General features: G+C 46.7%; 1 protein-coding gene across 5 annotated transcripts in view; it reads left to right on the plus strand.

Moving 5' to 3' along the window:
* The window catches only part of Clec16a (C-type lectin domain containing 16A), a 196981-nt gene that overhangs the window by 29577 nt on the left and 153334 nt on the right, over positions 1-14070 (plus strand). For all 5 annotated transcript variants that reach the window (XM_034505372.2, XM_076937429.1, XM_076937428.1 and 2 more), the window contains 3 exons: positions 2348-2522; positions 3746-3799; positions 6625-6738. In XM_034505372.2, coding sequence (XP_034361263.1) covers positions 2348-2522; positions 3746-3799; positions 6625-6738 — 343 coding nt within the window. The remainder of the gene's footprint in view (positions 1-2347; positions 2523-3745; positions 3800-6624; positions 6739-14070) is intronic.

The following is a 14070-nucleotide window of genomic DNA, read 5'->3' on the forward strand; positions in this document are numbered from 1 at the left end:
AGTGTCCTGCTATAGCTTTGAGGTGGTGGTGGTGGCTGTGTCCTCAGAACAAGGACTTGAAGTTCCACAGTAGCTTTTCTGTCTTGGTACTGTTGACCGTCTGAACTGTGCACTTGGTTGCTTTAGTCTGTCTTTGCTTTGCAGTATGTTGAGCAGCTTGCATGGCCTGCCTCTTGTATTCCATGGCTAATAGCACCTCTCCAAGTCAGGACAACTGAAAATGCCTCTTGACATTAACATCAACCAAGAACTGTGGCTTCAAGGACAGGCTTTGCTTGGCCTTGTAAAAGTATAGAGATGGGGTCAGGACACTGAAGGGATCCAAAAGGAAGTCTCCTGGACAAGGGGAGCCAGGCAACATTGGGAAGGAAGCAAGGCCAGGGAAATGGTGGGGTTGGGCTGACTGGACCTTCTGGAAAATAAGAACTATGTAGATCACAGCCGTCACGGAAGGAAGTGAAATCATAGTCTTTTGTGGAGCTCTGCAGTGACCAGTATGATAATATCAACCTAGTTACCCAGTCAGTACTATGGGGGACTGAGGGGCAGAGTTCTGTGGTAAGGGAGTCCAGTGAGCAGCACCTACAAAGGCTCAGCTGAAGACTGGGAGCCAGTGCAGGTTCCACAGAAGGCAGAGGGACTCTCTGCACAAAGGTCCTATGATTAAGTCGTTCTCAGCCGGGCCTGCTAGCTCAGGCCTGGCATTCCAGATCCTCAGGATGTGTAAGCGAGAAGATCAAAAGCCCAAGGCCTGTCTTGGCTACATAGCAGCTTCCAAGCCAACAGCCTGGGCAACTTAGTAAAACTGTCTCAAAATAAAGTAAAAAGAGGGCCTGGGGTGGAGTTCTGAGGTAGAACATGTGCCACACCCACATGAGGCTCTGGGCTTAGTCCCCAGTGTCATGCACACAGTTCCTCCTCTGGGTCAGATAGGACAGATGCTGTTAAACCCACCAGAGTACTTCAATAAAGGTTTTCTGATGGAAACATTAAAAAGTGAGGTATCATATAAACCTACTAGTGCCAATTTTTGATGGTATCTTAAGGGAGCAGTATGGAACATTCATTGTATGTGTGTGTGTGTGTGTCTGTATGTGTGTTTATGTCTGTATGTCTACGTGTGTATGTATATGTCTTTGTGTCTGTGTGAGTGTGTGTGTGCACATGTGTGCTTGTGTGTGTGTGTGTGTATGTCCGTGTGTGCCTGTGTGTATATGTCTGTGTGTCTGTGCGTGTGCACATGCATGCATGCATGTGTGTATGTGCGTGTGTGCGTGTGCGTGTGTGCGTGTGTGCGTGTGTGTGTGTGTGTGTTCTGACTCTCTGGTAAGGTGGATTCATAGATTCTCATTATATTTGGGCTTTGCAATGCAGATTTCCGATCAGTATCTTGCAAAGGTGTGGAATACCTACACTGAATTAGGGGAGAGCAAATCTGAGCCCATTACCTGCCTGACACACATTACTTCCAGAAGAATTTTAAACACATGTTATTATCTAGGAGAGAGAGTAAATCATGAAAACTCAGCTGTTAGATGGTAGGTTCCAAATGTCAGTATTGGGTGTTCCTTAATGGTGGCCCCATTGGAACACTCTCTTTGCTCTGGCTTTTCCAAGTATCCTGTCTTCTGAAATGGCCACCTGTAACTTGGTATTAGTAATTCTGATGCAAGTACAGTGCCCTGTTCCCCAGCTGATTGCTCTTTGCCCACTTTCTGCTTTCCAGGTAGTGAACTGTTTCTGGCTGCTTTGACTCTGTCCTTTGACTGCACCCTGGAAACAGGCAGCACGGTTATTGCTTGCTGCAAGGTCACAGATGTCTCCAGCAGGGACTTGAGGAAGAGTGTGCCTTTGTTCTGTGTCCCTGCCATGTGGTAGCCAGAGCTTTGGAGTAAGGCCTTCTTTCTTCGTGACTCTTTACTTCTGGAGTACTTGGCTTGCTGGGATTTCTGACTCTGTTAGTACTGGTCATATGGGAGCTGAGGAGTCTTACCACGTTGGCCAGTGACTAGACTACTGCTATGCAATGGCTTCCCACAAAGGCTTCACTATTTTTCTTTGCTTAGCTTACCCTGACTTGTTTGGAGCTGTAGGGTGCCTGTCTCAAGGCCATCAGGGGGAAGGAGCCCCAAGAGTTCTAAAATGTTTTTCAGTGGTCCTGTGTATTATTCTCTTGTCTGTCTTCCTGTCAGGGGCAGTGTAGTTAATCAAGAGATTATCTACAGTAGCTTATCTAATTGACAAGCTTGGATGCTGGAGTGAATGTGTCTCCATAGATATCTTCTGTTTATGCTAAAGGTCCAAACCTTGGTTGGCCTCTGCACTGAAAGGACCATTTCTCTTGCAGGCACCGGAATCGGGGGAAACTGAGTGACCTAGTGGCTGAGCACCTGGACCACCTGCACTATCTCAATGACATCCTGATCATCAACTGTGAGTTCCTTAATGATGTGCTCACGGACCACCTGCTCAACAGGCTCTTCCTACCGCTGTACGTGTACTCGCTGGAGAACCCCGACAAGGTGAGTCTACTGCCTCCTGCGTGTGTCTTCCTGGGGATAATGCTGCCTTTGGCTGGAGCAACCTCTGGGAGTAAGGGTGGAAGTAGCAAAGCCTCATATCCTAGGGAAAGGCCTTTCAAAGCCCACTGGCCTTCTGTTCTTGATGAGAAAGTGACCAAGAAATGTAACATTCCTGGTGTCAGAGGGAAGCAAGAGATCCTAGAACTCAGCCCCTGTGCTCCTGTGCACCCTTCTATGGGTGCACTGTCCCCATAGCTATGGTGCTAATTCTCAGAGAATTACCAGTCAGCATCAGAACTTTTATATGACATGCATAGAGAGTGCTGTGGCATGCTCAGGGAAAGGTCTCCTGATTACATCTAAGTTGTCAGCCTGAGTCTTCCATGGGGTAGGGGATGGTGTCTTCCTGGGAGACGATCTCACTTCAGGGAGCTCACCTGGTTAAGCAGGCTTGAGTTAGGACAGGTCATCTGTATGAGTAACCTTTCTCTAAGTGATGCCATAAGTGGCTGGTTCTGGGATCCCCTAGGAGAAAAGCTGCTTCAGGAAGAGAGGCTTCAGTTGTCCCTTCAGAGTTAAGGTTAGAGGAAGACAGGGCAAGGGAACACAGACATATCCAGCAGAAGCTGTCTCCCTGCAAGGCACCTCATTAGATGTGTCCCAAAGCCATGGCATCTTCCACCTAATAAGTAAATACAGCAAAAGGAAGTCACAGCTCCAGCTCACACTGGAGCAGCCCTGGAGAGCATCACTGAGACCTAGGATTGGAGTCAATTTCTGCCTCTTTCCTTGGACAAGACACAAAACCCAGGGCCTAAAGGTCCCTTCCTCACAGGATTGGCCTGATATGGGCCATCTTGAAGCTGACGGCAAGCCATAGTTTGTTTTGTGTTCTTGTTTTGTTTTGTGTTCTCATTTTGTTTTGTTTTCAAGGCTAGAGGGCCCCAGTTCTACCTTCCCCCATGTAATGAAGGGCTCTTCCTGAAAGAGGCCGAGGGCCTGTCCTCTGGGGAATGAGCACTGCTGTAACCTTGGAAGTGAGCACATCCATTGGATCAGCTGCTAAGACAGGGCTGTGGTGCTGGGGTCGTGGGGGACGGCTGGCCTCAGAGCGGGCTTTTGACTAGCCCAGTGTGGAAGGAGATGCACTTCTTATCTCAGCTGAGGACTTGTGGTCTTCTTTTGTAACCAGAGCCTCCTCTATTTCCTCTGTCCTTCACTAGGGAGGAGAACGACCAAAAATCAGCCTGCCTGTGTCCCTCTATCTTCTCTCCCAGGTACGTTTGTTCTGCGTCCCATGTCTCCTACACAGATGCCGTCCTGTACTGTCAGGTGCTTATTTAGTTCTGTGGCCCCTGTCTTGAAATAAAGTCCAAAACTAGGGAAGCTGGGCTGCTTTCCATACACCAAGAAGGGATTAGCCTGGCGGGAGAGCATGGAGACTAAAGGGCAGTGAGGCTGCCATCCATGCTGTTGACTTCTAGGTGACACTTCCCAACAGCTGGCTCCTGCTCCTACCCCTCCACTCCTGGAGGCGTGGGCTTGTGTGGCCTTTGTTCACGATGCTTAGAAATGAGGGAAATGTGCACACTCAGAGCTGTGGTCTAGCACACAGCCTTGCCAGGACTGCATGCGGAGGGGCTGTGGTGGTTCTGGTTCCAGGTCACCTTCTAAGGGCTATTAGAGCAGCCACAGCCTGAGATTTGAATCTCAGTCTAGTTGCCTGCCTCCCTCCTTAAACAACTGTTTCTTCCTCCACATCTTGGAACTATGTAATATTTATGAGAACGGGAAAAACTCCATGGTGACCCAGTTACATAACTTAGAAATATTTAGAAATATTTTTATTACTAGCGCTCCAGATTCGTGGGCCACTTTACCCAACTGTCAAGTAGCCAGATGATTGCTTAGAGCTCTGTTTCCATGCCTGCCATGGTAGCAGGGTTTATTCCTTTTAGTGAGGTTTTCTTCTACTTAGATCCCCTGCTGTTTCAAGTTTGGGGTGATGCTGGCTCCTGCTGGCCTGAGAAGAGGTTCAGTTGCCATCTTCCCACTGTGGGGAAGTTAATTAGATTCAGACATAGCCTGCCTGACCACTTCTTGCCTTCTGGAGCCTCACTCTAGAGACTCAGTTTGCTCGGAACTCTGTCTGAGGCCTGCTCTTTCTCCAGCCCCTCTACTATCTCAGCACAGGGCAGCTTCTCCTGGCAGCCGTTGTGCCCGTTACAAACTCATTACAAACCTGCCATCATTGCCTGCTGGGAATTCTGGGAATCTGGCGGGATCCAAACAGGTCAGTTCCTCAGCTGAGCTACAGTAGTCCAACCAAGAAATTCCTTGTCATGACCCATCAGCTGTTGGAGCATCACTCAGGAAGGTTTTCCTGAGGAGCATGGTCACTAGCCCCTGTGCTGTCCCTCAGCAGGTAAAGGTCTTTAGGACAAGTCTGATGAATCAAGTTTGATACCTAGAACCTACATGGTAGAAAGTAAGAACCTCCTGCCTTTGTCTGTTCTCTGATGTTCACATGCTTACGGTGGTACTCACATGCCCACATACATGCACACAAAAGTAAATAAATAAGTGTAAAACAAAATTAAGTTAAAAATCTTGGAGCCCTAGCTGGGTATAGTACTCATGTCTTTAATTCCAGTACTCATGAGGTAGATGCAGGCAAGTTTTATGAATTTGTGGCCAGCCTGTCTACATAGTGAGTTCCAGGCCAGTTAGGACTACATAGTATCAGAGAGGGAGGGAAAGAAGGAGGAATAAAAGGAAGGGGGGGGGGCAGAACTAATCTTGAGGCCTTCCTCTGCCCCCCTGTTATTAATGTAGCCTAAATGTGTAAAAACTTAATCTAGTTTAAATGCTGTGCCCTTAACGCATCTATATCCCTATAAAATTGATGCATGATTATAAATATCTTCAGCATAGCTACCATGAAAACTCACATCAGTGGTACCAATTTAGTGTGATAGGTGATGGCATCCCCTAAAAGTAAGCTGCCTCTCATCTCAAGAACATGATGCAGTTGGCCTGGCCTAGGCACACTTCCACATCTCTCCTCCCTCCCACCACACTCCTGGCTCAGAACCAGGAAAATGTGTACTGCATGCAGTCACTTACAAGGATCTGTTCACCTATAGGAATCCATCTATTTGCAGAGACTGTCCACAGCAAGTGTCAGTACTCAAGCAGAGATCTGTTTACAGGCAAATATCTGCCCACAGAGGTCCATCCACAGTCAGGAATTCAACCATAGGCAGTGATCTATCTGTTCATAGGCAGAGATCTGTCCATGGACAGGGGTCAGTCCATAGATAGAAATCTATCTGCTAGGATCTGTACACCCGCCAGGGATCCAGGTGGATGTACCAAATACTCTACTATGTCTATTGACATCCATTGCTTTTACATGCTTAACATTTATTATTAGTGTGCATGTGCATGAAGTAGGAGTTAGCACATGTGGAGATTAGAGGGCAACTTTGTATAGTCCGTTCTCGCCTACTGTGGGTTGTGAGTATTAAACTTAGGTTGTCAGACATGAAGAGCCATCTCACTGGCCTACCTTTACATTTTAAAAGACACTAGTGGTGTTGACAGGTCAGTTTTGAACACCTTGATTCCTAAAGCCACTCTTCTGAACATGAAGCAGGAAGGTGGATGACAACCGGTGTTTTCTGTTCTACATCCCAGCCTGACTGGACCTACCTCTGACTCTGGTGGCTTCCACCTATAACACTGCTGTGATCCCAACATGGTAAAACCCACAGCAGGGTTTGGGACAGTTCCAGTGTTGGAATCTCATCACTGTCCCTTTCCCAGTCCTTGGCGGTCTTCTTTATGATGGAAGCTGACATGGCACGGGAAGGAGTATGCTGGCTGGGTCGTCCTTTCCAACAGTGCTGCACTTGAGCAGCAATGATGTAGAAGCACTCCCAAGGAAGAGCAGCTAGCCAGACAGGCAGCGGGGTGGAGAAGAAGCCCTCTGGAGTTGAGGGGTTGCTTTCTCCTTGAAGGGATGGGAGTTGTGGATCGGAGAGGAGGAGACTGGAGGACTAAGCTCCTCAATGCATTTCCCATTTCCCCCTTTAACCAGGTCTTCCTCATTATACATCATGCCCCGCTGGTGAACTCTCTGGCTGAAGTCATTCTGAATGGTGATCTATCTGAGACATACACAAAGCCTGCACAGGATGTTCCCAGAAGTTCTGTAAGTTGCTCTACGATTGTGTCTACATTTGCTAATTGCTAATTCATATTTCTCTAAAGTAAAAAAAGAAAACAAACAAAAAACCACAACATTTTTATTATACATTAGTGAAGATGTGTCAGGTGGTCTGGCATACAGGGAACCTAGCCAGAGTCTTTAGATGTGCACCTGGGGAAATCTGCAGTCCAGCATAAACAGGATGGATTTGATCAGTCGGGCATTGCTGAATGGATTGTATGACCCTTGGTCCTTAGATGTTATGTATATAAGACACTATTTCTGAGACAGAATGAGAGTTGAGAGGACAACCTGTCTAAGGCACATATATCAATGGAGGTTGGGTAGTGACCACCAGTGAATGTTGCTGGTCCAGTGTGAGAACAGTAGGGTGTGCCAACACAGTAATCTGGACAGCTTTTCCTTGTGCACAGCTGCTGTCCCACCCAGCCTGAAGTCATTCTAGGGAGTATGGATGCCATATTCTCAAGTCATCTTATGTTTCCATAGAAGTGGAAGTTCTTGGCTTTCAGGTTAATTACTAAATATTATGAACTAAGTATGTCTAGCCATGTTGGGTTCTGTGGAGCTTAGATATGCACTTTGCACACCAAGAAAGGGAAGCACCTGGGGCCAGGACTGTGACTTCCTCGAGTCTCTCTTGTCATCCTTTTGTCATCTATCCTACTATTCTGCTCAGGTGTTCTCAGCCCCATGTTGCCTTGGGACTTTCCTGACTTGCTCTTTTTCCCCCAACTCACCTGTGTCCTTACCACACCCACCGTTGGAAAGGCCCTCACACCTGGCTCCTCAGAGATCTCACCCTGTTGAGTTCCTATCATGTCTACAATTGCATAGGCTATGACATGAGTCCCTGCAGGCATCTATCTGAGAGAAGCAGGGAGCATCTTGTACCAGTACTGCTTCATGAGGTCTAATCTTTATTACTGATGCTCTGGCAGGAGGACCACATGAATATGTGAGGCATGGTAGATAGAACCTGTGTTGTCGTTCCTGCATGCATGAGTGCAATGAGAGCCTGCAGATAGAAGGCTTTTGTGTGTGCACACGTGTGCAGGAGCCCGTGGAGGCCAGAAGAGGGCGTTGGATCCCACAGAGCTGGAGGTACCCGTGTTTGTAAGCCACACACTTGGAATCGTCTAAGTGCTGGGAACTGAACCCTGGTCCTTTGCAAGAGCATCAAGTATTCTTAATAGCTGAGCCATCTCTCCAGACCTTTCTGTAACTTAATGGATGCAGTAATGTACTACCAACTCAGCACAGACAGCAGAGCCCAGTCAGAGGTCTAGCCTCTACTAGCTGGATAGCCTAGCACAAGTTGTTTTATCCCACTTGGAAATCAAGGAAAGTAAGCAAGTTGCAGGGGCTTTCAGTAAGCATAGAGAGAAAATAGATCCCAAGTGCTAGGCAAGTGCCTGGCCAATTGCAGCCTGATCCTCAGGCCTGCTTGGTGTGCTCTTCAAAGTGGTCAGAAGAAAGTCTTCTAAGATGCCAGCATTGAAATATAGAGTTCCACTTCTGAGTTTTGGAGACAATCTGATCCATTACACACGTTTCTGCAGAAAGCCTCCCAGAGGCTGCCCTCAGGAGACATATGTTTGTTGTTTATTTTCCCTTGTCCCCACCTCACCTGCTGCTAATTGACACTTCATTTATGTTAATAACGGTTTAAAATGTCTTAGGTCCTTTTGAACTCTTTTGTTTGACACCATTTCCAAGCCCCACTGTAGTTGCCTAGGCTCTTCCCAGAATTATCTTCCATGAGGGGTGTTGAAGTCAGACTTCAGGTTGGAAGATATGAGCCCAGAGTTCGTTCTTTCGGGAACTGGTTTTCACAGGCAGCAAGAACATTTAACTTCTTAACATACGTATGTATGTGTGTGTGTGTACGTGCAGTTGAGCACATTCAAATATGCATGCATGCATGTGCACGTGCATGTCAAGGCCAGAGGTTGATGTCATATGTCTTCCTCAATTGCTTCTTACTTGGTTTTCTTTGAGACAAGTCTCTCACTGAACCTAGAGATCACTGAGTCAGCTAGATTGGCTAATTATTGGGCTCTAAGGAAGTGTCTTTCTCTTCCTCTGCTTTCCCAGCTCTGGGAATACAGATACACAACATGATGCCTGTTTGTACTGTATTGCTGGGGACTCAAATTTAAGTCCTTGTTCTTGCACGGCAAATGTGTTACTGACTGAGCCATCTCCCAGCCCCTTATCACGTGTTTAAATGCATAATGCACTAATGTTGCCAGCAGGCTAGTGGCTCACAGATCTCTTAAACTCATTCATTGTGCAAGCCAGCATACTCTCCATGTGCTCCAGAGCCACCGGCAAAACTGAAACGATTCCTTTTGAACCCTTCCCACTTCCCTGTCCCTGTAGGTACTGTCCCACCCTCTGCTTCTATGAGTTTGATGATTTTTAGATATCTCGTGTAAAGAACTGGAATCGTGTAAGGTAGTATTTCTTTTCTATTATTGGTTTACTACATGTAGAATGGTGTCCTCAAGGTTTACCTGTTTTGCTATTGCCAAATTTCTTTAAATTTTAAAGGCTAAATAATGTATTATATGTTACACTTTCTTTCAGAATTTTGTGTTCCTTCTTGGCATATATTGATTATACATAACAGATTCATTATGACATTTTTATACATGCATATAAAATATTTTCTCATATTCAACTCCATTACACTCTCTTGTCCCCCATCTCACTCCTGATGATCTGCTTCTCTTTCCCAACTAGTTCCCCTTCCACTTTTGTTTCCTTTTTTATTTTTCCTAATGACCAGGGAGTTTCAGTACGGCTTTATACAGGAGCACATGGGTCTCCCCGCCCTCGTGGATCCTCGGCCCATACAATCTGCAAGGGCAAAGGGAGCAGAGATGATGGGGGCAGGGGTCTGGAAGCCCTGTGAGTACATACAATGAATGACCATGCTGGGGACCAGCTCTCAGGCAGATCAACTTTACTCAGGGTGATTGAAAGCTTATAAAAATTTGGGGGGACTGAGGGCAGGGACATCCAGGATGGGCTGGGGGCTTAGGTACCTGGCATGCCTCACTAACATGGGGAAGCATTTCAGGGAGCTTAGGTACCTGGCATGCCTCACCAACATGGAGAAGCATTTCAGGGAGCTTAGGTACCTGGCATGCCTCACCAACATGGGGAAGTATTTCAGGACTCTCAAGTGTTGGCTGAACAGGTTTTATCAAGAGAAAGGAAATTGATCCTGTAACCAAACTAAGGCTATATAACATTCCTCAGAGAGAGGGTTTTGAATTTTCCAGATAAGGTTAGAGAAGGAAAAGACCCACTAATGAAAGGAGTCTCCCATATTGCACTGAGCCCAGAGGCTATGTAGTCATGGTGGACTTCATCTTTAATTAGCAGAGTCTTCCCACAGGAGCATGGGCACCTTAGCAGTAGCTACACCACTAAAGAAAATGTTTCTCCCTTTCCCAGAAACTATTACTGCCATTAAGTCCTCACAGAGGACAGAGCAGAGCCTGCGCCTCTCCTCCCAACTACCATTAACTGCCAATATGTCATCAGGAAGGCTGGAGCCTTGTGAGTCTCCTGACTCCTTGACACAACATTGGTGGGTCCAATGTTATGCACGTCATCACAGCAACTATGATCCGATGAGCGCAGTAGCCCTGTTGTACTTGGGACACAGTTTTCCAGAGCACACACTCTATCCTCTAGCTCTTATATTGTCCCACCTTCTCCATGATGTTCCTTGAACTTTGAAGGAGGAGGATGTAAATGTCCCAGTATTCAGCAATCATTTACTTCTATTCATTTTCTTATTACTTCATCTGCTAGCGTGCAGACTTCTAGAGGACATTGTTTAGTGAGGTAACTGTAGTTTTGCATGCAGCTGTAAGAAATAACACAGAGAGATTGTCCCTGGTTTTATCCCATGTTGATGCCTACAGAACTACAGTACCTGACCACAAGTAGGACATGACACACAGGCTGTGGTTTGCAGCTTAAGTAAAAGCACAGAGCAGATGGTAACTGGCCACCTCTCAGATGGCTCTCAGGAGGCCTGTCCTTTTTCCCCATGGTCTCCTCTTGGGGCAGAGGTCCGGCCTCCACTGTGGGAGACACATCTACTGGTTGCATGAGTGGCTGAACTGAAGGAACTGGCACACGAGAGGCTGGTTTCTCTGGAGGTGTGAGATCAAAGCCCCACCTTCTGATACCTGTAGGTGGAAATCCTAGACTAGCTGGCAAGGTAACCACCATTTGTGACTTGTTTGACAATTGTCCTGTGCAAGTTGCCTTCCTTCCCTGTGAGTGAGAACAGTCTCCTATTATTTCCTGCCTGGCTCGGATGTGGTTGATCAAACTTGTTTTAAATTTCTTGGTCTTTTTTTACCCTACTTTCTCCTTCCTGTAATTTGTAGATAAGTTACTGGTATTGCTTCATTTTTACCAGCAGACCTCTCACAAACCCAAACCAAAATTGGAGAGAAGCAGAGGGGAGACAGAATTATTCTGAAGGGCTATAATTTAGGGTTAAATTTAACACAGATCAGAATAGGCAGATAAATGTCTAATTGGAATTTCTGTGTGCATTGCCATCATATGGTTCCTGCTCCAGACTAGCTCTCTCTGGGGTTCTAGTGCAGAGCAAATAGTTTTCAGACAATACGTTCTCTTTTGGTTACTTTTATATTGCTATGAAGAGACAGAACGACCAAGACAGCTTATAGAAGAAAGCATTTAATTGGAGGTTTGCTTACAGTTTCAGATGGTTGGTCTATGAACCAACCGGTAGGGAGCAAGGTGGCAGGCAGGCAGGCAGGCAAGCAGGCAGGGTGCTGGAGAGGAGCTGAGAGCTTACATCTTATCTGCAAGTTTGAGGCAGAGTGAGGCTGGGCCTGGTGTGGGCTTTGAAGCATAGTGCACACCCCTGGTAGCACACCTCCAACAAGACCACACTGGCTAATTCTTCCTAAATCATTCAACTGGGAACTAAACATTCAAAACTATAAGACAGTGGGGGCCATTCTCATTCAAACTACTACACATACCCAAGAATAGCGACTCATAAGGTAGCCTCTTCTAACGTTTGCAGAGTGAATATGGGTTGAAACTGGGGATGTGTTTCATTACCTCTAGGTGTTCCCTGCCACCCAAGATGGAGTAACCAAAGACAGAGTCCAGGTTGATATTAACTTACCTGCATTGCATGGGCTAGTTGGTCTTAGGTTTATTGTCTTTCTGCTTTACCCTCATGAGCACTGGGACTACATGTGTGTGTCCTGTGGAGTATGTTTAAAGAAGAAATCTTTTTCCATCTTTTTCAATGGCACAACTTCCTCAGTATTTGAATCCCTTCTCCAAACAGCCCATGATTTCACTGGCTTCCCATCCTTTTGAGCAGAGACCTGTGCTGTCACAGGGCTTGCTAGACAGGTTCAAGGGTACTCAGTGCCGGAAAAAATGAGGCAGCAAGGGCAGGGACAGCCATCATGTGAAGTCTCTCTCAGGGCATGCTGTTTCTTGTGGTATTCACATGCTACATTCTACATCTGACACCTGCAGCAGCCTCAAGTCCTAGGTGTTCCAGGTTGAGTTAGTCTGCATCTCCAGGCCTCAGTCTCAATGCCTCTATAGCTAGAGAAATAAACATGGTTCCTTGCTATGTGTAGTGTTTGTTCTTAGGTCTAGCACCAGTTGGTGCAGGAACGTTAGGTGAGGCTGTATAATAGCCTCATCCCTTATATGGGGCCCACCTCCATGGGTTGGCACGATGTTGGCGGAACTGAAGCATATGCAGCGTGTGCCTAGGGAAGCACCTCAGAAGCAGGCAAAGGCATAAAGGGGGAAAGCATCAGCAGTAACAACAGTGACAGAAGCAGCCAAGACTAGACACCATTGGTAACAGTAAGCTAAACCCTCAGCTTGTACTCAGCTTTCCAACTTAACCACCAGGTTTCACCTCTAGATGGTCTAAATATTTTACCACTCATATACGTGCCAGGGCTGGCTGGCTAGGAGTTCAGAATATGAGCTAAGAGACAGAATAGGTTATTCCCTCCAAATTAGTCAATGACTACCTCTGTAGGTATCAGGTGAGCCGGTTGGGAAGGTACCCAAATGATTCCCTGGGGGTCCAAGAGCGCATGTGCATCTGCATGTTAGCTATATTTCTTTCTGCTTAGCAGAAAACTCTTCCAAGATAAGATGAAGCGAGCCAGCATCTGAGACCACAGGAGCCTGGCTTCTCTGGGTCATGTGTTTGTTGACTCAGAGTGTCAGTGGACCATCCTGGGAACCCTTGGCTCTGTCACAGGGCTGCTCTGGGATTTGGGTGTCCTATTGAGTGCCTTAGTAGGAGTTTGCCTTCCAGCTGGAATGGGAGCTCCAAGGCACACGTGTTTTGGGGTAGAGGGCTGTGAATACCAAAAGGAGCAAACAGATGACCTGACTAGAGTCAGAGGCCATCACTAACTTAGTCACATGCACTCTCACAAGAGAATGGGTCTCAGAATGGTGTTTTCTATGCAGCCACTGTGGAACCTCAGCTCCTGGACATCCTATAAGAAGAGGATCTGAGTGCTGAAGGAAAAGCTGGAGTGCCCTCATGTCCCATACATCAAGGAAGACAGTATTGCATTAGCCCAGGGCATATGCCTAGGGACTAACCCTGGGCATAAGTTGGGCTGAGTAGCTGAGAGGAATCCTATTTTATTGAGACTTTAGACAGGGAGCCTCTACCAAGGCTGAAGGTATGTTGGACTAAAGACTGTTCCTGTTCCTGGTCCAACAGGGAAAACCCAAGTGGCCAAAGTATATAAGGCTAAGGAAGGGACCCTAGAAAGCTTCTGTTTTTCTGTGATAAGATTCAACCACCTGGGGATGCAACAGGGCTGGTGAGACTTGAAGTTGGAGGTGATGTCACATTCCCTACTGAATGAGGACTTCTTCCATTTAGCACCTCAAATAACAGTGGAGTGGAGATAGAACCCCAAGACACTCACCACTTGTGGTATGTGTGTGCTGGGCCTTCTCTGAATTTTGTTATCAGAGTGGCCTCTCTGGGTGCTTGCAGTTTTTAACAAGATGTTTGAGTTACTCTAGTGTGTGTCAATGTATTTATCATTTGTTCAGAAGGTAAGTATAGGTGTCTCCTCTGTATCAGGTGTCATTCTAGGCACTGGAGATAGACCAGTAAGAGAGGGAAACAGTGTTACCTATAGTAACCATCACAGCAAGCAGACAGTAGAGGCTCTAGGAAAGAGCAGTCAAGAGGGGACTGGACAAGTCACAACAGCATGTTCACAGTGGTGGGAA

Source organism: Arvicanthis niloticus, chromosome 6 (assembly GCF_011762505.2).
Source record: "Arvicanthis niloticus isolate mArvNil1 chromosome 6, mArvNil1.pat.X, whole genome shotgun sequence".
Lineage (NCBI taxonomy): Eukaryota > Metazoa > Chordata > Mammalia > Rodentia > Muridae > Arvicanthis > Arvicanthis niloticus.